Source organism: Clavelina lepadiformis, chromosome 3 (genome assembly GCF_947623445.1).
Source record: "Clavelina lepadiformis chromosome 3, kaClaLepa1.1, whole genome shotgun sequence".
Taxonomy (NCBI): Eukaryota; Metazoa; Chordata; class Ascidiacea; order Aplousobranchia; family Clavelinidae; genus Clavelina; species Clavelina lepadiformis.
Genome location: NC_135242.1, coordinates 3,813,447 through 3,838,488, shown reverse-complemented (window position 1 = coordinate 3,838,488; position 25,042 = coordinate 3,813,447). Strand labels below are relative to the sequence as shown.

At 35.8% G+C, this 25,042-nt stretch overlaps 4 protein-coding genes across 7 annotated transcripts; 1 reads left to right on the top strand and 3 right to left on the bottom strand.

The window, feature by feature from the left end:
• Positions 1–340: 340 nt before the first annotated feature.
• LOC143450048 (BICD family-like cargo adapter 1) lies at positions 341–13,449 on the bottom strand. Of its 4 annotated transcripts, none has more exons than XM_076950447.1 (14): positions 13,022–13,447; positions 12,674–12,814; positions 9,689–9,793; positions 9,462–9,572; positions 7,274–7,390; positions 6,224–6,370; positions 5,682–5,796; positions 3,430–3,536; positions 2,848–2,973; positions 2,321–2,530; positions 2,007–2,114; positions 1,760–1,864; positions 1,313–1,466; positions 341–1,020 (listed from the first exon to the last, which is right to left on the bottom strand). In XM_076950447.1, exons 1-14 carry the CDS (start codon positions 13,286–13,288, stop codon positions 836–838), a joined length of 1,998 nt encoding a protein of 665 aa, XP_076806562.1. In that variant the 5' UTR covers positions 13,289–13,447; the 3' UTR covers positions 341–835. The 4 variants fall into 4 exon arrangements, with proteins under 4 accessions (XP_076806562.1, XP_076806564.1, XP_076806563.1 ...); XM_076950449.1 differs by having other exon boundaries at positions 13,025–13,444; XM_076950448.1 differs by having other exon boundaries at positions 2,007–2,111; positions 13,022–13,440.
• Positions 13,450–13,890: 441 nt separating this feature from the next.
• LOC143450056 (4-hydroxy-2-oxoglutarate aldolase, mitochondrial-like) lies at positions 13,891–15,729 on the top strand. Its single transcript, XM_076950462.1, has 6 exons — positions 13,891–14,120; positions 14,196–14,324; positions 14,711–14,838; positions 14,942–15,076; positions 15,174–15,407; positions 15,477–15,729. The coding sequence occupies exons 1-6, from the start codon at positions 13,907–13,909 to the stop codon at positions 15,624–15,626; spliced, it is 990 nt and encodes a 329-aa protein (XP_076806577.1). The 5' UTR covers positions 13,891–13,906; the 3' UTR covers positions 15,627–15,729.
• Positions 15,730–15,801: 72 nt separating this feature from the next.
• LOC143450057 (ER membrane protein complex subunit 3-like) lies at positions 15,802–17,940 on the bottom strand. Its single transcript, XM_076950463.1, has 6 exons — positions 17,673–17,940; positions 17,406–17,538; positions 17,200–17,323; positions 16,637–16,718; positions 16,397–16,559; positions 15,802–16,189 (listed from the first exon to the last, which is right to left on the bottom strand). Exons 1-6 carry the CDS (start codon positions 17,825–17,827, stop codon positions 16,058–16,060), a joined length of 789 nt encoding a protein of 262 aa, XP_076806578.1. The 5' UTR covers positions 17,828–17,940; the 3' UTR covers positions 15,802–16,057.
• Positions 17,877–20,289, bottom strand: LOC143450058 (transmembrane protein 127-like). The gene is made up of 3 exons (XM_076950464.1): positions 19,901–20,289; positions 19,627–19,809; positions 17,877–18,864 (listed from the first exon to the last, which is right to left on the bottom strand). Exons 1-3 carry the CDS (start codon positions 20,160–20,162, stop codon positions 18,560–18,562), a joined length of 750 nt encoding a protein of 249 aa, XP_076806579.1. The 5' UTR covers positions 20,163–20,289; the 3' UTR covers positions 17,877–18,559.
• Between the last annotated feature and the right edge of the window lie 4,753 nt (positions 20,290–25,042).

Genomic DNA, 25,042 nt, shown 5'->3' with positions numbered 1-25,042 from the left:
CCCTTTCGGCCAGGCAGAAAATCAAACCTACGCGTTTGTAAATAGCGATTATGAACCTACCGGCCGAAGCGAATTCTGACTCATATGGCAAACCATACTTGCTTCTGTGAATGTTTTGGGTTTTTCTGGCAGAAAACTCAATTGCGCTAAACTACATTTAACAATATGCTTAATTGAGGACGTTCTTGACATTATTGTCTATGTAAAAATTTTACCCTGGCTACGGCCTTGGTAACTGTCTGTATGATATTCAAAAAAATTACGTAAGGAAATTCGGTACGAAGCAAAAAAGATTGTTTCAGCAAGTTTCGTTCGAAACAAAGGTTCATAATGTTTCTCATTAGAAGTCATTTTATTGTTTTATTTGATTCAATAGGCATTCTATATCAAAAACAAATGTATCAACAGGAATAAATAAATAGGTAAAGTAGAAGAACTAGATGAATAAAAGCAGGCTTAGAAAGAGGTGGCAAAGAAATTATTGCATACAGGACCAATCAATTGTAACAGACGTGCAGGAACTAGCACGTTAGAAGAAGGGCAAATAATACTGAGTGCAACGATGACAGAAAGCAAACACATCTGCGTAAAACACGATTTGAGCTTTCTTTCTTGTTTTTTCTTCTGGTAGTGGTCGCTGATGGTGTTTTAGTTGCGAGGTTACGGCCACCGTATTAATCTAAGAAAATCTAAACTTCACCCCCTTATTTGCCTAAAACAAATCTGTGACTATGCGGCACTGCATGAAAATACAGACAGTCATCGATTGAACGCCAGTGGCGATGACTCGGCACTAGATCAGAGATTCCTCCAGGGAAGGGACCTCTGATGCTCTTCAACTGGGAGCAGTGGAATCAGAAGAATGAGTGTCCTGATCCGGTGCCTGCTTCCTTCTCAGCCAGGCAGAAAACCTGCTGGGTTTTGTTTGAGCGACGTCACCATTTGCAGCAAGTGGCGTCGATGAACCTAACTGAGGTGACACAGGAACGGAAGTGTCGTTGCCACTTGAAACCGACGACTCTATTTAAATAAGATTATTGAACGATTAGCATAAATAGGAACTTCATAAAAGGGTTAATCTCAATCTTGTGGACTCTTTGGAGGCACTAGTAATTTCAAACAGCAGCTGGTTTTCGAAACAAACACTTCTCTAAATTCTACTTCACTTAACGTGAAGTTCATGTAAAATCTCAGTTTCTTTGGCTTTTAAACTGATTACAACCAGCAACCAGCTTCAAATAATACATTGTTGTGAATTATTTCGATATCGTTACTTCTTTCGGTAACTTTCAGGCAACTATATCAAACGCACCTGATGGATTTCGAGTTCTTCTTGAAAATAAAGACCAAGTTGATTTCTGCTGAGGTGCTTGCTGTGTAGCGTTTTTTATTCGATGGAGAGATTTGGCTTTGGTCTGTTCATTTCTTTCGTTAAGGGCTTTCTGTATCATTTGTTCCATATCGTCCTGCCATGTAAGGAAAGTAGATTGAGGAAAATTAATTACGAACAAACAAGATTATTACAAGACAAAACATTAATTATGATGGTTGTGTGTACCAGGTGTTATTGAGCCGTTTTACAAATGTGACTTGTTGCAAACAGGACACTAAGATTAGTAAAAAACTTTAAAGCTAGCTCTGCATGACCAACTACATAGGTATAAACAACATCCGGCAATGATTTGCTAAAATTCAAAATTTATTTATGATATCATTGATCAGTTTTGGAACAGGGAGACTCTCGCGACTGGATGCTAACCTGCCAAGCTTCTAGTTCTTTTTGCTGTTGCAACTTCTGCTGGATTGCTTCAATTAGTTGACTGTTTACCGACATCAAATCAACTTTAGCACTAGCCAAGTTGACCTTAAATAGAAAATGTCATGTTATTGAAGTTTAAAAATCATAGATTTGGCCTGTGTGTCAAAATGACTCACTGCAGTAATCTTAACTTAAACTTCCAAATGACAAAACCAGCTAACAGGTGCCTGAACACATGAAGTCTTACCTCCAAATGGTTTTTAGCAGCTACGGCTTCGTCTCTTTCAACAATAAGACTTGTTTGTTTTTCTTTTAATTCCCGTATTATATCTCCTGCATTTCCAGGTCTTTCCTGCTTGAACAAATCAAGATAATGTGTTGTCTATTGATTGCGGAATTTAACACACCTAAATACATTACACATATACATGATCTTAAAACTGACGCTATTATTTTAGCAAAGGTAAAAATTAGGGAACTGAAAGTTGCAAAGCAGCTTTCGCAGACCAATATCGCTATCTCTAACAGAAACATGGACCGAACTAAATGTAAATGGATTACTTTAGATTTCAACACATCATGCACTAATGATGAGAGATCTTCCAGTGCGGAGGATAGGTTAATTGCGGATGGAGAATGAGGAACAATCTCATCTTCTTCTGTGGTATTGTCTTCCGCCCGTGTGGCTGTTTCTTGCTTTTTCGAGAAAGCTCGTAGGACCGTGCACGTTGATTGTATTCTCTGGTATACTTCCCACATTTCTTGTTTAAGCTAAACGAATAAATGATTGACTTTGAAATCTAAAATGTAAGAAATATGCTAAAATTTGGCCTTTATACGCAAACTTTATACAGTTTTTAGACTCGTATGCACTCATTATAAACCGTTAGATAGATCTTATACCAACCATGCACATAGTATCATGCAGTAACAAGTGGATAGCCTACTGCTGCACTACGAAAGTAAAGGATATATTTAAACATGACATGAGAAATTAAAAAAATTGCAACTACAACACTACTCCAATTGTCATTCCAGTATGCAAGGAATGTTGTATATTCGGCATGAATTTTGTCAAGTTTTTTAACCTCAAAGAGTTGATGATGGCAATTGCTGATACCAATTTGCAGAGCCTGATAGTAATGAACGATTGGGTCATCCGAAATAACTGTTTTTTTGTTTTCCATGTCAATTTCGGATGGGAATTGGAAGGTCTAGCAGAAAGGGAACTATATAAGCGACATGCTACATTGTGTCACTAGACAGATTTACTATTGGTGGGTGGTGGACTTGAATGGAAAAAATTGAAAGCACTGGGTAATTAATTTGACCAACTTCTACAATTCAACATGACATAAGGACAAAAACAAGGTTTCAGCATATAATTGTCTCTTATTGCTTTAAAACTCCATTGTATTGCCTTAATATTGCATACAAGAAACTAAGCCACATTGCTAAAATCAACATCTTTGTCAGCAATGTGATGCACAACATTGACAGAACGTCTAAAACATTACTTTACCACAGTTTACAACTCCACCAAGTCTACACACCCACCACTGTTCAAATACACTACAAAACTAAGTTAATCAGCACTACATAATGGCTGCATGTACAAGAGCAATCCATCTACACATCAAATTACTCAGTACGCTTGTAACACGAAGTACCTCTTCTACTTTGGTATTGTGATCCAACTCAGAAGTTGGGGAAATATCTAAAATTCCATTACAATCCACACCAGATTGCTCAAGCTCAGCTAGAAGAGATGAATTTCCTACAAAATCAACAAGTAAAATGTGAACAAGGCATGACCAAATCCGCAAGAACAACAGTTTGTACCAAATTTCACTTTTATTAATTTCATATACTGTAGTATATATATTAGAATGGAGTGAAAAATAAACATTTTTGAAAACTAAATAAAAGGGTGACTGAACACCTCACTTTGGTCAAAAAACTACGCCCAAAATGGATTTTGGGTGGTTAACTGCAAAACTGTGGTGACAGACTCAACACAAAGGTCAATACGGGGTCAAATTTGTAAGAAATGCGGTAACTCAAAAACCGCTGACACCAGAAAGGTACTGAACTGGTAGCAAAAGAGTTAAAACTTTAAAAGAGCAATGGTTGTGGTGTAATTTTTATACAGTCAGTAAGGTCTCTGTGACAGAAAATATTGTTTCCCTTGCACAAAAATTCAACTGTGGAAAAGCATTTGAAACTCATGTCCGTGATTTCATGTCTGATATTGACAAGCTGTTTGACATATTTTTTCAAAGATAAACCACAAAGAAGGAACCAAAAAAAATAAAAGAAACTAAGAATGAACGTGTCAGACTTGGGGTTTCATTATGATCAAGATTTTGTAAAGTCCATTTACTAGTGACATTAACTTTCAGAGACGAGTTTCCCAAAAACATACCAGCCATGTTGAACAGCTTGATGATGCAGCACCAAAACATTGTGACAATCAAAGTCCTTCAAGTCAAAGCTCATCTGTCATAGAAAATTCATCATTCATTCGATCCACCGGCAAAAAGAATGAAAACTGCTGAAGAATTACAACGAAACTGGCAGCGTTTAAACAACCTTGCCTCTGACATGTGAGCAGTATCAAATTTCTGATAGAGCTGGAGCAGCCTTGTGCACAGCTACATTAAAAGATTTTGGATTGATTTCAGAATCTGATGCAAATTTTGTTATTGACAGAAGCAAACTTCGAAGAGAAAGAGAAAGGTGCAGAAAAAGAATCAGAAAAGAAGAGGAACATCTTTTTAACTTTGCTGATGCTGTCTATGCGGATGGACGTAAAGGCATGAATCATGATGACAGTTGTGAGTGTAGCTTTGCACATACAAACCTATCTAGAAGAGCACTACATGATTGATGGAAAACAAGGAAAATTTTATTCGTCTCATGTGAGTCCTGAAGCAGGGACTGATCAATAAGTTGCAAATGCAATTTATGAAGCAATTAAAGACATTGAACTGGAATCAAAACTAAGCATCATTGGTTCAGATGGGACAGCAAAAATGACTGATGACGAAATGATTCGTGATTTGGCTGTCACAAAAGTTCTGAGTTTGCGTAGAGCCAATTGTAATGGAACAGAGGCTTCAACGTCTTCTTTTACAGCTGTACGAAAATTTATACTTCCAACCATCAATGGGAAGGCAGATGCTTACTACAAATTGGTAAATTTGCAGGATTGCAACCAACCTCCAGCTATATTGGCAGCATTTTCGATGATGACATAAATGCAATTAAAACACAAAGATTAGTTATGTTGTATCCTTGTCACAACCAAGCTGTGGAAAGGCACATCAAGATAGTAACAGAAGCTTCTGGATCCGTTTCATGTTTTGAAAGAAGAGATGGTAAAATTCGACAAAAGATTAGGTCAAGAAAGTTAATGAAAAAATTCGATACCATTAATCAGTTTGAGAGTTGTTTGTCAATTGGTAACCAATAATATGAGTTTTTAGCATATGTTTCACCATGTGTATGTATATAGCCTGTATTTTGTGACAATTCTTTTGCAATGTGTGAAACCTTTTTTTTAGGTTGAATGAATTTTCACCAAATTTTGCATTACAATCGATTTTTCTTTTATATGTTTGTTTCTGTTAGGAATAGGGGAAAGTATGGAATTAGAGAAGATATAAAAGTATACATTCTGCAATTTCTAAGATTAAAATCAGGTTTCTAATGCCAGCAGTTTTCAGGCTATGACATTTCTGACAAATTTGACCACCTGTTGACTTTTGGGGTGAGGTTGTTACTCCAATTTTGCAGTCAACTACTCAAAACCTATTTGGGGCATAGTTTTATGACCAAAGGCAGATGGTCACCCTTTTTTGATTTTCAAAAATTTTTTCTTCACAACACCCTAATATACATCTTCAAAGTTTAAACTTACCTGTTGATGCAAATGACATCTGGAGAGACAATTCTTCGCGCATTTCATCCACTCTTACTTGTAGTTGAGTGTTGAGGACATGTGCATCATTCAATTCAACCATTACCCTTTTCATCTACAAGTAAAAATCCAAGTTAGTACTAAATCACAAACATGGAAACTAAATTGCAACTTTGGACCTAAATTCCAACAGCTAGTTAGGTTGTAGGGGCTGCTTATTAAGTCCATCAATTAAATGATATATAGATACGTACAAAAAATGTGTTTTTAAAACAAGAACAGAATAATATTGTCCACCAGACTAGGTTCACAATGGCCTGAGTAATTTTATCAAAGCAATAGATTCTCGTATCTTTTCCATTATTAACTAAATGTGATCTTGGTCTTACGCTATCTAGCGATGGTCTTATTGCAATAATTTTGATTTTTTTCAGAGTTGAAATTACTGACTGCTCGTGAAACTATTGATTGTTTGGTGAAATTAAGACAAACACTTACATGTAACAATCTGACAAACACTAAGATATAACAATCTGACAAACCTCACGTTCTTTGTCATGCAGGTGCCGTTCCAAGTTATGAGTTCGCTCATTTGCAGCAGCAAGTGCTTCACGGAGGTGCAAAGTTTCCTCCTTCATCACGTCAAAGTTGTTCTCCAGTTTTGCTCTTGTTTCTGAACCCTGCTCAATCTGAGGACAAAAAATTCAAATGTTCATTGAGAAAACTACACAGTAGACAACTGTTTTCAGTACAGCAACAACCAGAATAGCTTCAAGATGTTACAAGTGCACATATTTCTATTTTGTAAATTAACATGCAAGTTAATTGCCAGATAAAGGTAAAGACTCTCCTGATAAAGATATCACCAACATGATCATTTCTAGCTTACAACATTCGAGTTGTTTATGGCATATTGAACATACAATGTATAGATTAGTAAAATTTTTCAGAAGGGTATTATGGCACTTTCACTTCAGTAACTACTTACAGTAAATACCCAAACTACTTTTACACATCTACCACAAACAATCGAATATCTTCATACTGATCGTACCTCACATTGGCAACTTTCACGAAACATGCAACTTAAAAAGCAACCCATGGGTGCGACGATTTCAACTACAACATTCTGACAGCTGGCTACAGTAGCACTCGAGTAGAAACTAGCTATCACAACTTATATATAATATGAGCTGATGTTTGCTAACGATTAGTGTTAGGATTGCTAATGTGTTCAATCTCACCTGCGCCTCATACTTCGGTTGCATGCAGAGTAAACAAAAAATTTTTATTAAAATTTAACTCTAGGCACATCCACTCGCACTAGCAAACAATACAAGATGTTTGAACACTGCAAACCATAGGACAGGATTTTGATGTCACCGCAAACAATGCAGAGAAGCGTTAAACTTATTTCCCAGATCAAACAGTTGTCAGGTTGAATTTATCAGCCATTGTTTACATATGGTGAAGGTATGCATACCAGTATATGTGGTATATATACTGTAAATACTGAACCCAACTTGATTGATCTTTAATAAGATAACACCAAGAGCAAAGGTCACTTATTGTTTCCCTGGCCGTTGACCTACCTGTTCTTTCAGGGATTCAAGCTGTAATATTTTGACGCTGGTTGAAGAATTCCGATCAATAAATTCTTTTCGAAGTTGCTGGACTTGTGCAGAAAGTTGTTCCTCAGCAGCAGATGACTACAGTCACAGAAAAATATTCAATAAAATTTCCGAATCAAACATTTTCTCCATTTCTAAACATTCAAAGCCACAAACAGTAGCTGAAATGAAAACATGAAAAGCCTTATTGGTTAGTGGATTACAAACGGACTCTGCTACTTACAACCCTCGCACTACTACAGTTTTTCTCAACCCTCTACAAGCTAGCAAACACTTTACCAGAAGAAAGTCACGCTTATCAAGCAACAAAGAAAGAATGATAGTTGTTATCTACATTCTACAATGGATCAAATTGTAACAACGAACACGTGGGTTCATTCAAGTACTTTAGTTTCAATGAATGGAGTTTGCTTACATGGTAATTCTAAGAAAGACGATCTTTCTGTGGCCTATCTACCAGCAGACACGGCTATTGAATAATAAAATCATAACATGACATAATTACATCGAAAAACACTCAACTTCCGTTTCACTGCGTCAGACAAGAGCGTACTATTCACGTATTAGATTAATGGCTGTCACTATTTGACCAGAAAGAAATCGCATTTCTGAGGTTTTATTTACAGTTTTTTGAAACTTAACTTACATTTTGTAACATAGTAACTTAAACCTGATCAAAATCTTCCTTCTAATCTAAATCTAACTTTAATTAAAGCCGAAACAGTTGAAACCGCCTATATTTAACAACGGGCTGTGTGAGCTACTTGCGCTGAAATAGTCACTCCCAAAGTTAATGCGCAGACCAATTTTATCAAGTGATTTCTCTTAAACCAAATGCCGCAAAGCAATGCAATCGATTCTGAAAATAAAACAGTCAGGTTTGAAAGATCAACAAACCAATCAAATGCATCGGATTTCCCTGTACACAATCGATTGCCGTCTTAACTAATGAAGTCATATCAAAGTTGCCACAGTACAGGTTCTGGCAGAGAATAGAAGAGCGCAAAAGGTGTTCAAAAATTCTAAATCAGCATCGAGTTTGATGGGACGTATTAATATTACAAAAACCTTGCTAATATGCGTTATACGAGCCCACTGTATTAACAAACCTATCTTAGCCCGAGTTTCTTCTGTCTGTCTAACGACTTATCCCAGCAACAGCGTTACTTTAATCATCGAAGCGTTAAAAGAGAAATCGAGAAACCAGTACAGTAATGAGAACGTCTGGTCTAGTCGAGACCAATACTCTTTTGACATTACCGAAGCGGAGATTAAGGCCTTTGAAAAGTCTCAAGCGAGCAAGTAAAGTTACAATTTGGTGAAACGTCTTCTGTACAAATATTAGCGGTGATTTATAAACGTGCGTTCTTGTCTAGCGTGGAATTAAAACGTCAGTCTAAGCAAATACAACAGTGAATTCGGCGAGATTACATTAGTATTAAAACTAGAGTAAGCGTATTTGCACAGTAGAATACTTGCATCAACGATATTAACTGTGAAGTTTTCAAAGACTTCAAGATAAGTTATAGCAGAAAGAATGTTACACTTGAGAAGTGCGGCTAGCAACGAAGTTATCCGAATAGGCTGCTAAACCAATAATATTTTGTTAATATTCAATGCATTTTTCATTTCCAGAACGATATGTGACTGCCCATATGCACGAATACGCTGAACGCAGCCAATACAATTTACTGGAAACTGCTCGTTATGTCTTAACAATACGCAGAGAAATTCCACAAACAAAAACCTGGTCATTAATATCGAAATAGAATCAATTTAAACGACTACAATTGTAGCTTTAGCATTTGCACAAAGCCTGAAGACGCCGCCAACGAAAAAGGATCTTTGGAAAATTAACCATTTGGAAAAGCCTGACAACTATAGCTGCGTCACCCACCATACCTCTTCTCTTTACATATACCTTGAGTTAAACACAGACAGCTGGATACGTGCGTAAAAGCTCTGGGGACTGGTTAAACTAAATTATATCAAAGTGCAACCACTAGGTATGAACTGCACGATGTGAAAAGCCCGCTGCAACTTTCAAGACGGATCTTTCGCAATAGAATGTTAAGTTCAAACCGAGCAAAAAGTTGACCATATTATTTTACACAATACCAACTGTTAACATAGCCAATATTTCACTTACTCGATGTAACTGGTGAACTAGTTTTTGATTTTGGTCTGAAAGTTCTTCCAAAGCACGTGACTTTTCACGCTCCACAGCCGCCAGCATCGCTTTTTGTTCTTGAAGCTCTTCCTGAAAGTCAGTGATGCGTAAAATTTAATAACAAAGATAAACTTCTTAAACTTGGTCGGAAGGACTCAAACAAATATGGCGATATAGCAACAGCGCTTGGGTAAAAATAAGTAAACCTGCGTCCGCTTTATGTCGCTGTTAAACTGAACGGCGCTTGCTTCGCTTTCGTTTGTTTTAAATTGAAGTCGACGACGAAGTTCGTATTTTTCTTGTTCCAGCACCTGTTATTTGAAATGCACAAACATTAGCATAGATGTTTGCTGATTGTTAGTTATGTTTCTGCAAAGTGATTTAAACGCAACGGTATAAACATAATCAATAAAAGTTCGCACAAGAACCAAATTTACAAAATACGAATTTAGCAGATAATAAAACGTCTCCATTGCAAATTTTCAAAATAAGCACAACATTTTGAACTGCTAATCGAAAATCGCAAAAGCGTATTTACACAAAATCGCTGTTGTTATAAATATCTCAAAACTAGATGCAGTATCTCTAGGACTGCATTGTATTTTTTGCACAGATTTTACGCTATAGCACTAAGGTCGATATCTGTTGATACGACATAACATAATATAAATATTGTGAAATAAAACCTATCTTTGTTTATTTGAAATAACGAAAAATAGATAAAATTAAGGAACAGTATAACGATGGTTCATAGAGATCAAATGGATACAACAAACCATTCTGTCTTCTGCAAGGTAACGCGACTGTTTTAACCGCCAATATGTTTATTGATTAATTAATAAAGTCAAACATTAAGTTAATGATCGTAGTAACAGGACCAACTGGCCACCATATATTACAAGCAGCTAAAATCCCCCGCGATCATTCGCTCCTAGTTATGAATTATTCAAACATTCTCCACCGTGTGAACTTTCGTCAAATTGTCACGAGTTCAAAGACACGGTATGACGTCATCAATACCATGAAAATTTTATGGGTTTCGTTTCTTTACAAACACCACTGGCAGGGTGTTTATGATCAAACTTTAAACGTTTTTTTTACAAATATTAACTGATGATGTTAAGTACGCTTCCCCAGCTTTGGTGACTTAACAAACACAAACAAACAAACAAACGAGTAACTTAATACAGAAAACAAAAAAGCTTATTCAAAAATAAATTGGTTCTTGAACAATTAGCAATCATTCCCTTATAATTTAAGTTATGTTATAGTTCCCATTGTTAACTATTGCTGATTTTTTTAACATACGCGATGCAGCGGTACAATCGATTAGGTAAGTAGAACGGGGTATTACAATCTGTGTCGAGCACCACGCCACTTGTATCGTATGAACAAAATCGATACGACGATGCACTTAAACGCTTAAATACACAAAAGCGTTTTTATGTAATGAAACAATAATGTATTTGCTGGTCAACCGTGCTAATCATAGCGAACAGAAAAGTGTTTGGTTTGCGATGTACAATAAATACACGTAGGTTTTGGTTAGCAATTAACCCTATTAACGTAATATTGTTCCGGTTATTACATGTTTTAAAAATTAAATCGTCGGTAATTAACAATGAGTGTTCAATTTGCAACGTTTGGACGTTTTATGTGTACGCGAACGTGTCGCTAATACCCGCCCTTTGGAAGCGGTATAGCCACTATTTTGGTCGTAAAAAATCAACGTGACCTCACGTTGTGTGACATGGTCGCTCTCGCACGTGGGTTCATTTTTACAACATTACGGTGAACATGAAAAATACCGCAAGCATTGGACATTGGAGAGACTTAAAATAATGACGTTGCTTTTCACGCTTGTCTTGAAATTGTAGCGATAATGAACTCGATTATCAAGTCATGTAAAAAACATATAAAAGTATTTTAACCGACCAACGGAGTAACTCAAGTAACTTCATCAAGGGGTTATGGTAGCTAATGCGTGATGGGCAATTGCTCGTTAAAAGATTTGCATGCGATTGTGTACCATTTTCAAAACAAAAGAACTTAAAACCAAAAGAGAAAGTCATGATTCGGTTATACTTTGTTTAAGTAAGAAAAGTGATTAATTGACGTCGTTAATTGCATCCAAATCGTCAGTACCACTTAATGACTAACGTATTTTATCACAAGATCTTCGCTTAATTGTCAATGTAACACTATAATTGGATTCTGATTACAACAATTTGCATCGTGTAATGGGGGATAACGTAAACCAAAGTAAATGAAAGGCTAGATACTATGTTCATCTGCTCTATGTCAACAAATTTTACAATGGCGAGCGCAAACACGATCAACGCGTTTCTTCGACCTCTACACAAAGCATAAGTTCTGTTCCTTGCTTATATAAAATTAGATCTGCTATTTTACTGAGGCTAAACGCCTCCGGGCACAATCCTTTCTGCAAAAAGTTAAAACATTTTTTTTCGACGATATCAAAGAGGAAATTTAACTGAATGCGCATTCGGCGTAGCATGCAAGGTTTCTTATGCTTCAACGATTTTTGGGCTCGATTTGACACAATGACACATACAAACAACGGTACTTCAACGTTTCATTATATATATTTATTAAAATAAAAAAATGTGTCTCCATTTAAAAACTACAAGAACAGTCAAGTCAAGACTTACAAGAACAACAAACATTCCATTTTATGTTGTAAGTATTCAATGGATAGATAAATGCATTAGACAAGCAATTCTATACATTCATCACAAAATCATTAAACAAATACCACCAACATTGACATAGAACCAGTGTACCAGTAAGGTAGTAGCTAATGTCAGTATTACCTCAATAATGTATATAACAAAGACTATCATAACAATCTCAATGACTGACTCTACCAAAAGCAACAGTTGACAATACAAACACAATTTTGTGAAAAAAAAACAGAAAACATCCTTTAACATGATGTAGTGTCTCTTTTCAAAATGATTATCCACACTACACAGTGATGATAAAGTCACTGTACAAAATGGAAGCAATTTGTAAAATATGATAAAATCCCAAAGATAAATTGTACAGTGTAATTTCATCTAATTAAGCCTTTGCCAAGACAGTCTGACAATTACAGCACTTCAACTATCACTCACTCTTGTACAAGAATAACATAAGTTGTTGTTATAACAGAGAAATGTTTCATTTACCTCCAACCTCTCTTGGTACTCCTGGTTTAATCGATCATTTTCCTGAACCAATTGCTCATTCTTTTCCAGTAAGGACTTGCCCAATTCAGCAGCAAGAATTAAATCTTTTTCTTTATGCTCAAGCGTTGTGTAAACATCAGCCTAAAGACACAACATGTAACTTGTAATTGCTCTTTTAAAATTAAAATCTAAATTATTAGAAAATTTTGAAATAAAAGCATTTAAACAAAACGATTATAAAATTATGCATGAAGACTATTTTTTACAGAATATTTTTTTTAATACAGTAAGTCAGTAGGAATAGAGTTAAATGCATTAGATTAAACAGTTAAATGGACCAAAACAAACAACCTCGGTGAGTTCCATTTGAGATTCTGGCCTAGAATCTGCTTCCATATCACTGTGCTCATGCCCAGCAATGAGCATAGATTGAGTTCTGCAAGATTTTTCCAAGTCACTATCTCTGGATGCAAGGAAATGATTATAGCTGTCGCTTATGAAAGGAAAGAAGCTGTCCTCCATAGGTCCAGCCTTTAAAGGCGGATCTTCCAAAGAATTATCCATGTCTAAGGCATCCATTTGGGAGTTTAACATAGATACTTCTGCAACTTTCATGCCAGATGCATCACACGACTGGCAAGGAAACCTAGAATCTACAAGATGTGTATGAAATTTACTAGTCCAAAATGTGAAAATCAAGAGTTAAGATTGGAAACCAAACACGCACGTACACAAGAAGCACGCTCAATTGCCGCAGTTGCCAGACATACTACTGAAGGTCTGACAAACCTCCACTATTGACGCTACTTGTTACTGCACGCCAACCGCCAAGGCGGTATCGTCGTGTACCTTATATGAGAGAAGTCAAGAAAAACGCTAGTTTTTTGTTTTGCCGCTCTCCGTTGCGCTTCACTGCATTACGGTTTCATCGGCAACATTTAAGGTACGCACATCCATCTAAAAATTGTGTTTTGAAATCTTTAATATACAACTGTAATATGTTTTGCATTTTTGAAAACGTTGCTCCAGGACTTTATCTCAAAGATAAGTATTTGCAGTGGTAAGGGACTGAAACCTTGCAATGGCCACAGCAAGACATCAAGACATTTATTGAATTTTGCAAGGATCGTTAAGATGGGAAATCCCCTTTTATGAGATGTCTTTGTAAAAACCAAGCATGAATGAAAGGCTTCTTTATGATCTTTTACAGTGGGGTTATATCGCAATAATCGCATGGGAATGCGTTTTAAAAGCATGTTTTTAAATACGAATCTACGACTTTGCGTCTTGAGATATGCTGGCAGACATTTCTCATCTTCATCCAGTCGATTATCAAAACTAGGCGGAATATATCCACCGATTCCTACACCATTTTCATCAAGTGGTTCTGTAGCTTATGATAAACTGAAAGAAAATTTGAATGTTTGGAACAACCATGACTTTGCAGGTGAATACCTAAGTATGAGAAAGCTTTTAAACTTACAGTTGTTTGATGCTGACTTACCTGTTTTGTTATTTTAAGGTTACATTGTTCAGGGCTCTAATGGTGAATATCCATACCTAACAAATTCTGAGCGTGTTGAGGTGGTGTACAAGGTGAAAGAAAGTATTGCAGAGCACAAGATGTTGATAGCTGGATCAGGCTGTGAATGTGTGTGACTCTTAAATGTTTTCTATATTAATTTTCTCTTTTATCTTTATTTATTTTATCACTATTTGTTTGTATATTAAACTTGTATTAAATTTTTGGATCCTTTATGCTTGTGCACTCTTACATTAAGGCCTGAATCGGAAAAGTTACAAGTTAAATGAGAAAAAGTCAAAACATAATAATTCCCTAATACTCAATCCTGATATGAGAATGTAAAAAGACCCAATTTTTTTTACCATACATTGTGGCAGACAGAAATTATAAGTAGTATCAGTACCTTAAAAAACAATTGAATGTGTTATTTTGTTCATATGCATCTCTGCTACGGAGTTGATTATGTATGTTTCATTTTTTGAAATTAATCTTGCTATTTTTGACCATTATAGCAACTTCTGCTACAATAGAAATGTCAAATGCAATGGCCAAAGCTGGTGCAGATGCTGTACTTGTTGTAACACCATCATTTTACAAGAATCAAATGTTGTCCAACGCATTGTATGAGCATTATATTGCAGTAAGTTTGTCTTTCAAGTCACTTTCAGATTGCATCAGCTTCTTTGGTGTTGTAATATTTTTTCATTATCTCTGTTTACTGTTAATTTTTAATGGTTCAATAGGTTGCGGATAAATGCAATGTGCCTGTAATCCTGTACAACGTTCCAGGCAACACTGGTATAAATATTCCTATTGACACAGTAGCTGATCTTTCAAGTCATCCAAACATAATTGGCATTAAAGACAGTGGGGGAGATGTAAGTGTTTTTTTATGTTGATACAGCCTTTGATATACTTAAACTCACCCACTAAGAGTGCGTACTGGTCTGGTGTATTAATCCTATGTTTTATTAGATCAGCAGAATCGGATTAATTGTACATGAAACAAAGTCATCTGAATCTTTTCAAGTGCTGGCAGGTTCAGCTGGATTTCTTTTAGCCAGTTATGCGGTCGGTGCAGTTGGCGGTGTGTGTGCACTTGCTAATGTTTTGGGAAATGAAGTTTGTGAACTTCATCAGTTGTGTTTGGCTGGAAGATGGAAGGAAGCAAAAGCACTGCAACACAGACTCATAGCACCAAATGCAGCTGTATGGCTAATACCAGCAGGCTTAAATGTTCATGGTGTAATTACTTGTAACATTTGTTTTATGTTTAAGGTCACCGCTAAATATGGCGTTCCTGGGCTGAAGGCAGCCATGGATTGGTTTGGTCTGTATGGAGGTCAACCGAGGTTACCTTTGCAACCTCTTAATGAGTTGGACAAAAGGAGCGTGAGAAAAAGTTTTGAAGAAAATGGGTTTTTGTGAATGCTGTGTTTGTATTGACTTGACTTGAACTGAAACAGCCTCCATCCAATTTTAATTATGCTCTTGGAGGACTGTAGTGCAATATGTTTCATGAGTAGCTATACTTGCCTTGAAGTTTTCATTCTTGGGTTGACATAACAACTAAAGTTCCTAAAATACATATCGCACTTTACAATAAAGGTCCATACTTTATTCTGCTTTTTCAATGCAAGATCAAGTTTTAACAAAATGTGGCCAAACATTACATTAGCAGTAGAAAACAGTTTTGGGGAAAAATAATTTCCTTCCCATCAAACAGCACAAACATCGTATGGCAAGTAGGAAAAGTGAGTGTTGATTTCGTGAAATGCATTTTATAAGCACTAAGTACATTTCTTTTAAGTATCCAGTGCTACCGAGGCAAAACCAACAAATTCATTGCACAAAATATGTTAACTTGCATTTGCAGCTATCCTCTCCCTGGTATAAATATCTTCTAACACAACAGGAGTGGTGCAGACCACGTCCTCGATACCGTGCAGTGCATTTACGTAATTTGTAGTCATGAGTTGTTCCCATTCATTCTACCAAGGAAATACAAATCATACATCATCAAAAACGTAAATACTGGTAGTAAAACACATTGCATAGTGCACACAAGTGGTCGATTTATGTGTGTATTTATCATACTCACATCGGTTTATTGCCTATTTCCTGCTATAGTAACTAGTAAATTTCACCACTGATGACAGACACATCACATAAACATACAAAGCAAGCAGACCAACAACCTTGAATGCCTTTTGTGGGTCCTGTTGCATTGCCATCGCAGCCCCAGACATTTGTTCCTGCATCAGTCTGGTTTGGTCTGCTGCATTGTTTTCGCCCAGTATAAGCGAGTACATGCTCCTCAGACCGAAGACGTTCAAGAAATACCATGATGCAGATGATACCCTTGTTTATATACAATAAACAGTATGAGTTTTATGTTTAGCAATTCATACTGGATGTTTTTGTTCTCGATAAAATACCATGAGGCATCCAACGATTCCAGTTCGATTCCTCTTTGGAGCATTGGCTTGAATCGAATTGTCAACGGAAAGGGAACTTTGGCTAAAATGTTTTGAAAGTAATTTACATTCAGCAAGAAATTTTCTGAATATTAACCATTATATTGCAAAAAATATTGCATGAAAGTTTAATGTCTATAAACCCAAAGTTAGAGCTGGACATAATTGACAATTTCAACTGCAATGCGAAAATATTAAATAATTCTGATTACATTTTTCCAGGAGCTATAAAAGTCGTTTTCTGTAGAGCTAGTAGGTGGTAAGTTTAACCGTGGTGAAGTTAACTATCGTTGTTATAATCGCAGTTTCTGGCAAGGCAACGTTAGTAAACATTGTTGTTATAACTTGTATCTTAATAAAAAGTCGTTGAAAAATATTTTACAAAGTTGTAAATACTACTTATTCAATTCCGTACCAAGGATTGCTGGCGCATAACCATAATTCACAATTCTGTAAGTTTTTGAATAATGCCCAGCTCTACCCAAAGTAAAATAACCGCTTAATACTACTAGCTGCTTACGTACTTGTTACGAAACCAGAAAATGTCCACTGGATCCATCCACCAATCACTATCATGGGCAACACATTTAGAACATTTCCTTTCATCATGTCAGTCATCATACTTGGATCAGTCATAGGATTTTTTGCCTTTAAAAACGAAGCAGAAGATTGGAGAATATAAAACATTGGAGTGGTCTGTTGCATTTATTAATAGGATGCTGTTTCTTACCTGTCCAGGCTTGTTTTTTCCCTTGATTATTATGCTGTCTTCAGCTAAAAAGTATTGTTTTCTCTTTTCAAACGCTTGTTGAGGTATAAACTGTCCGTTCTCTCTTAGTTTGGCACTACGAATCATTGCTTGGCTGGAAATAAAAAAAATTACAAATACTGAAAATATGACCTCCAAATTCAGCATTTACTACTAATGCAAACAACAACCCACAAACTTCTGTGCAGAATTTACCACAAATATGTAAAAAGCATAGAAACAGCTTACCTATTTTTTACTTGTTCTAGAGTGACTGTTTTTTCTGATGTCAACAATAAGGAGAGGTAATGTCGTATAATCCCAAAAATGAATGTAATGAAGACAATGGGAAGAACCACCCACATTCGAATACTGGAATCAAGCAATAGCTCTGGTTCAGACATTTTTGCTATAATGCAATTATATCACCTAAAGTCCTAGAATTGACTGATCCTAGAAATAATTTCACTTATTATTTGCAAGCAAAGAACAAATGTTAATGTTGAAAGAACTAAAAAAGAAACCAGACAGCATGGCATAAGAAATCTTCGCAAAGTCAAAACAATGCAAGCATTGTTGGGGTAACACAACAAATATGTGGAATTATTTGAAAGACATGAAAAAGTAATTTATATGACCACATAAATAATTATTCACAGTTTCTTAACATGAATCACCGCATATATGTGTGCATCAGGATAGTAAAATGACTCATGTAACATAACACAAAACATACTATTTACTTTGTTATAAATATGGCAATATAATTCTATTGCACAACAGATATCAATCATGATATATTGTTATACTCATCGCAAAAAAACAACATACATTCCAATATGCCTACTTATTTGAAGGTTGCTTTTTATATGATTTTCTTCTATCCGAGCATGAAAAAACTGCGATAATACTTGAACAGGTTTCAAGAAAGGAAAATGTGCTTGATAATGACGTAAGTAGTAAAAAGTATCTAATAATGGTCAGAAATGCAACAGCAGGAACCATAAACATGGCGGCACTAACCATTTATCAGAGCTTGGATGAAGAGAAGAATTTCACAGAAAAAGAGCAGAATAAGCTAAAAATGTGCACATCTACTGACAACAGTCTCAAAGATATTTATGCAACGCAAACACTCAAGGTACGTAAGGAGGAGGCCCTCCGGCAGCAGCAAGGTTTCCCCAAGGACTCTCACTTTCATCGTCCGACTGTTCATCCATTAACCTTTCAGCTTGTTCCTCTTCATCTGTTGGATATTGCCGCATCAGGTTCGAAGCCGTTGCCAGAATCGCAATTCCTCCTGCAGCCGTCACTAGGTAGACTCCAGTGGCAAAGGAAACAAGAACTTTACTTCCCTCGTATTTTCTATTGTTGTATTGTAAGTCATAGATTTCCTGTGACGCCCAGTAGGAAAATCCCACGATTGTGGCACAAAGCAAGGCTGGGTATAAATAAAAGATTGAATGGATCAGAATCTGACCAAGCCACTGAACACCATTTTTTCATAAACTACATATTATGTAGATAGATAAAATTTATCACATCCATTCTAAAACACCATGAACCCGACATATTTCAATGCATGGTGATGAAATATATAACATAAAACATTATTAAGTCCATAAATCTACATATTGCTTTCATACAGGGAATATCCTTAACTTTTTAGTAGGTGCCACTGCGCTTAAATACAGTTCTCTTTGTGTGAAACCTCAAAACAGGTAACTCAACCATGCCAGATACATCTTCCAACTGTGGGCAACCCGCAGAGAAACGATTAACAATGGCAACATCCAGACTACAATCATGTGCATAACACAAAACATACTATTTACTTTGTTATAAATATGGCAATATAATTCTATTGCACAACAAATATCAATCATGATATATTGTTATCCTCATCGAAAAAAAACAACATACGTTCCAATATGCCTACTTATTTGAAGGTTGCTTTTCATATGATTTTCTTCTATCCGAGCATGAAAAAACTGCGATAATACTTGAACGGGTTTCAAGAAAGAAAAATGTTTCGCAGTGGCACTGCGTGTGCAAATATTAAATGAAGCAACTGGTTTTTGAGGTGACAACAAAAACTTTTGTCACATCAAAAACTGGGTACCCAGTGGGCATTAATTCAGCTGAATTTCGGGCACCATGACACCCTATAAAATTGCACGTTGGTATCACTCAGTATACGTACCTGTGAAGATATAACCCAAAGAGTATCTTTTAAGCATCTTCCACAGCGGTTTTGTTCGAGGGGCAATGATATCAAGAACAAATGAAAATAAAGAAAAACAAATGGCAAGAATGCAGAAGATAATAATTACTTGAACCAAAGTAACAGTTTTCGAATTGACGCAATACTCAAACTGATTGTGGCCTGAAATAGACAAAAAACACAGCTGGTAATTATGTTAAGCAACACTTTCCACACATGTCACACTCTTTAATCGACTAAAACGTTCAGTTACCTTCTGAAATATCAATTGTGAAACTTCCTGATGTAAAAGTATCAAAGAAGGTGTTGACACCAAGGTAGGGTTTACCACATTTTCCTCCTTCCAGTTGAAACCAAACTGGTTCAACTAAACTTGCACACAAGACAACTATAGTTGCAGTCCCAAGCATTGCCGAAAGAATGTTTTTCTCCTTGAATTTCCGATATTGCGGAGAATACGCATATCGAGATGATCTTTCATCCGAGGATGACCCATTTCTTCTGAACAAAGACATTTTATGATCTTCTTTTTTCTCCTGAAAAAACTTAGGAGCAAAACTAACCAACACTTTTTCACATATATATTAGATTTAGGTAGCTTTGAATCTGAGTAATAACAACTACGAAATATCAAAACATAAAACAGTTTTCAAACAGGAAAGCGTTCAATCCGTTCAACCAAAAAAAGCTCGCTAACCATGACTGTTTGTAGTCCAGGTTCATCAAAATACCTTGCTTATATTACTGACCTTTACAGCTTACAGTAAAGCATTTCATTTAAGGAAGCTTCGCTTCTATTAACAAATAATTGTTTTATTTCTCCAAAATACAAATGCCGGGCGATTGAAAAATTTTAACTATGCAATGGAAGAGGCATTCGCAGAAACTTATTTTATAAACCCTATGGTAGAGTGACAAAGTTTTGTGTCAATCAAAAACGTATATAAGTGAATGTTGTTTCATTGGTACCTCTGTGAAAGTTTTGTTCAGCCAGAAATGAACATTTAATTGCAAACAGCAATATTGTGCACATATTTATTATATTTCACAAAAAGCTAACTGTGATTGGCAGTTTGGTTAAGACATAAAATCGGAACACAAGAATAATATTTTTTGCTTATGTAAATATATATACTGTAAAAATATAAATTTCAGCAAATTAGCCTATTCTTTCATAATTTTAAAGTGAACAGTGCATGATTATGATTTAGCCATAGAACGCTTTTTCTCTTCCTGTGTACAACTATAGCCTATATTTATTCTTATAAAATTGTTTGATTATGGTAGTTTTTATGGTATGGTATTATGGTAGGCTTTTAACCATTGTTGCAAGGTGGATTTCTTCCTCAAAAACAGAAAATTTTCCAACATGGCTAATTTTTTTATATACAGTTAAGTAAGTTAAGTTATTTCACTGTTAAGTAGGTCACACAGCCTATAGTTAAAAATACGCCGCTAGGTTAGGAGATTAGGTATGAAAAGTCGATTGAAGTTATTTAGGGCTTAATTGAAGTTAAATTTAGATTAGAAGGAAGATTTTGGTTAAGTTTACATTGACATCCTATTACTAGGTTAGGTTAACATGACAGCCTATTCTCAGTGTAAAGTTTGGCTGCTGCATGCACAAGATTCATCAACATTCACGCCAATTTTTATCTTAAACCCATCTCATGATAATAAGCAAAGAAGTGCGGTTTCACTGCATGCAAATATTTACTATAGCCCACTTTCCAGACGGGCAGATTACTACTTGCAGTAGGTTGGGAATTATTAATAACAATTCTAGACATCAAGGAAATGTGGGTCTAGTGTACAAAGGCATCCTGTGGTTGTGCACTTGCATACTAGACCCGGAAATGTGTTGTTGCTGACAACCAACTTGTTAGACTAACCAAACAAATTTGCAAACCACAGCCTCTAAGTCCTGGTGTAGCAGCCTAGTTAATGAACAAGAGCCTATACCAATAGCCCTAAAAACGAACACACTTTCTTATATCAACGTTACCATGTCCATAGCCTAGTTTTATGCTGATATGTACCAGTACGACCAGGCCCAGACGGCGGTATAGGCCTAGGCTTATAGTCTCAAACAAAGGAACAACACCCCGCCCCTCTCCAGCACTGCTTCTGCTTTCTCACGGACGAAAGTGACTATTTCACCGAAAGTAGGTCACGCAAGCCGTTGTTAAACATGAAGATAGGCAGTTAGGTTAGGAATTAAAGAGTACGCAAAGCAAAAAGTAAGCAAAAAGTTGATTTTAGTTATTTAGGGTTTAATTGAAGTTAAGATTTAGAGAGTGGAGAGAGAAAGCAACTGTAAATTTTGTTTAAATTTTTTTTAATTTGTGTAATTTAGCTATTATTTGTATGGCGAAAAAAATCTCTTTCCCACAGACAATGACAAAAGATAAACAATAAGGTACGACCCTGCGTTCCTGCCTCTCTAAATTACTAAATACAGCTACGTGACGTCACCAATAAAGAGTTAGATTTCTATACCATAGAAATGTAACAAGTCATTAGACCAGTGGTTCCCAAACTTTTTCAGCCTGTGGCACACTAGAAAAATTATAAAACGCTCGCGGCACACTTAGAAGAGAAGAAAAGTTGCTTTAAAAAACATTATTTTCACGTGTAAATGCGATGGATGTGCTTATTTATCAGCTACTGAAGCAGTTAGAGCGCTTTTAAGTCGCATATGCTTGTCTGCATGCATTATTTTAAATATTTATAGAGTTTCTTTCCAAAATTCGAAATAGAATCGCGGCACACAGTTTAGGAATCACTGCATTAGACAATAAGATTATTATGCCTGGTGGCAACCATACTATAATGAGTCGTTAATATTAGGTATGTAATGAAAAAGTGGTGTATGGTACCTTAACCTGTAAGGTTTGCCCACTTCCTTACAAAGTCTGTTTACTTGTGTATATCTTAACAGTGAACTTTGATAGACTTCAGCAATAATGACACTGGAATGACAACTGTATAATCTGATTATATTGAAGCTTCATTGAACGAATAAATCAAAATAGAACGTTGTTACAGCAACAGCATAAAGACATGTTGCGGCGTTGAACATACGACTGTTAAGTGATGACTCGTAATGCACGCACAGTAACAGAGAAGCAATCGATTACGTCACAAAGTGTTATGCTTCGCTGATTCGCTAGACGAGAATTCTATGTCGTACACAAGTTTATATTACATTAATTGATATATTTATCACAGGTATTAGCATAACGTCTAGTTGTCATCTGTTAGTATATACATGATGAAGCAAGCTTTTGCTTGTTTAGGAGAATTAAAAATAAAAGTGAACCCTAAAAAGTGTCAACTTTTATTTTATTTTTATATTTTACTATATACTGGGTTAAAATGGTTCAGTCATTATCAGCTTTGTATCTAGTTGTTAGTATTCTAATGGCTATAGCAATTAGCAACCACGTAACGTCACCGATGGCAGGGTGCTACCCAAAAACAACAGACTGTAATTGGTGACGTCACGAGATCTTTTTAGCATGTTCTCAATTAAAACTGCTACTGTATTGATAACCGAAGTATTGCAATCACTACCTACTACCTTGTCATTTTCAACAGCGAATGTATTATATAAGTACGAGTCACGTTTTTACGCAACATGATTCACAAAAACTTTGATCTACCCTAATGCCTCGTATGAATGCCATCTGTGCGTCATCTTTGTGGCTCATTTTTTTGTAAACTATAGAAAATAATAGTTTGTGCTCGCTTAATACAGTATAGTTGCCTCTACTTAAGCAAATACTCATAGCCTACTTTTCCACCAAATATTTTCACATTTACAGAAGATAGTTTCCGTAGTAATTTCAATAACTTACTGTGTATGTACAAAGTTTAACAGTTTCTTTATTCCTATTGTACATTCTTTATTATAGCATACGTTTGATAGTTTGAGCAGTGCATGGGCATGGGCATGTTGTCACTTGTTATAGCATGTTGTCACACTTCTTATTAATACTTTTGCATAAAATAGGTCAATATGACCATTAACGTTACGCAGAATGTCTATGTCATATGAAAAAACTAACGATGAAAAAACTACACGAATAACTGATGCACAAGCAGTTGTTATGTGGACATACATATGTCCAAGACCATGTTGAAGGTGTCATTGATCCAAGGTGTCCAAATACAGTAGCCTACATCAAGAAGGGATACAGTTCGTACACTACATAGTACACAAGAATGATTAATTAACTATTTATTACGAAAAACAACAATTTACAAAACTGAAACAAGTTTGTCATTGGGCTGCTGTTAACTAATTAGCACCTTGTTCACAGACAAAGGAGTGTTTTAGATTTTAGCAAAAATAAGAAATAAATCAATATTGGAAAAATTACGGATCATTGTAAGAAAAACCTTATAAGCTATAATCCACAATTTCGAATAAAATTGATTAGCAAAACCACTATATGGACGAAAAATCGATTAGAATTTGGTTTATACCTCCTTTCTCACATTGTAGCTAAATACGAGCTATAAAATAATAGTCCAGACGGGTTGCCAGTCAAAGCAAAGGCGTCACCTACTGACGGAAAATAGACCAACCTTGCAAAGAAGAAATAAAACGACCACAGCGCAATTGCTGAGTACAAAAGAAAATATAAAAACTCCGCGCAACGTAAAGGGATTTTCCTTCTTGATGAAGGTTTGGTGCGTCAAAAATGGCTGATGTAAGCGGTATGACAAGAGAAAATTAAACAGCATTACATGGACTACTGTTGTTCTACTTTCTGTAAAGTGAAAGAAAACCGTTTCAAGTGGCACAAAAAAGGCCGCCAGAAGCCTCATAAAAATTGCGGTTTTTTTTGGAGCAAATTGACACACAAGAAGAGGCGACCACAAAGCTGTCAACTTTTCTTTACGATAGCTCCTAAAATTTGTAAGAAAAAGTCGAAAATGATACGTACTAATTAGTGACTAATTCACAAGAAAAAGTTTCATGTTTTTTTTAAAGCGTATGAAATTTTGAGATTAGACAGGTTTGTGCTTAAGCAGTTTGCAATTTTGAGGCACTAGTTATGCTTAGCCTAACATGCTGAATTTATTAATGTATAAAGAAAGTAAGAAAGCATCAAAAATAAAACGTAAAACTGAATCTTCCCTTGGAGTTAGGCCTGCGTTAATTTGGTAATTTTTATTCTTCTGCTTGTTAAACGTTGCACACGTACAGTAACAAAGTATTAAAATCACTACAGAAAGTATTCAAAGTTATTGGACTGATATGTTTATTTGCATATATGGATATGACCCGTCTATTAGTGTGGGTGTGAATAAACATGGCTAGCTATTATTCTTAGCATATGCTTATATTTTCACAAAAAATGAAGGTAAACATAAGACTTACTGA

Coding starts and splice junctions, on each gene's coding strand:
- LOC143450057 (XM_076950463.1), bottom strand. CDS start 17,827: ATGTCTGAACCAGAGCTATTGCTTGATTCCAGTATTCGAATGTGGGTG. Junction 17,539..17,672: donor CTAGAACAAGTAAAAAATAG/GTAAGCTGTTTC, acceptor TTTTATTTCCAG/CCAAGCAATGATTCGTAGTG. Junction 16,560..16,636: donor GAATCGTTGGATGCCTCATG/GTATTTTATCGA, acceptor TATATAAACAAG/GGTATCATCTGCATCATGGT.
- LOC143450058 (XM_076950464.1), bottom strand. CDS start 20,162: ATGTCTTTGTTCAGAAGAAATGGGTCATCCTCGGATGAAAGATCATCT. Junction 19,810..19,900: donor CACAATTGATATTTCAGAAG/GTAACTGAACGT, acceptor TGTCTATTTCAG/GCCACAATCAGTTTGAGTAT. Junction 18,865..19,626: donor TTTGGGTTATATCTTCACAG/GTACGTATACTG, acceptor ATTTATACCCAG/CCTTGCTTTGTGCCACAATC.
- LOC143450048 (XM_076950447.1), bottom strand. CDS start 13,288: ATGAAAGTTGCAGAAGTATCTATGTTAAACTCCCAAATGGATGCCTTA. Junction 9,573..9,688: donor GCGACATAAAGCGGACGCAG/GTTTACTTATTT, acceptor ACTGACTTTCAG/GAAGAGCTTCAAGAACAAAA. Junction 2,531..2,847: donor GCCATCATCAACTCTTTGAG/GTTAAAAAACTT, acceptor TTATTCGTTTAG/CTTAAACAAGAAATGTGGGA.
- LOC143450056 (XM_076950462.1), top strand. CDS start 13,907: ATGGGAATGCGTTTTAAAAGCATGTTTTTAAATACGAATCTACGACTT. Junction 14,121..14,195: donor GAACAACCATGACTTTGCAG/GTGAATACCTAA, acceptor TGTTATTTTAAG/GTTACATTGTTCAGGGCTCT. Junction 14,325..14,710: donor AGCTGGATCAGGCTGTGAAT/GTGTGTGACTCT, acceptor TGACCATTATAG/CAACTTCTGCTACAATAGAA.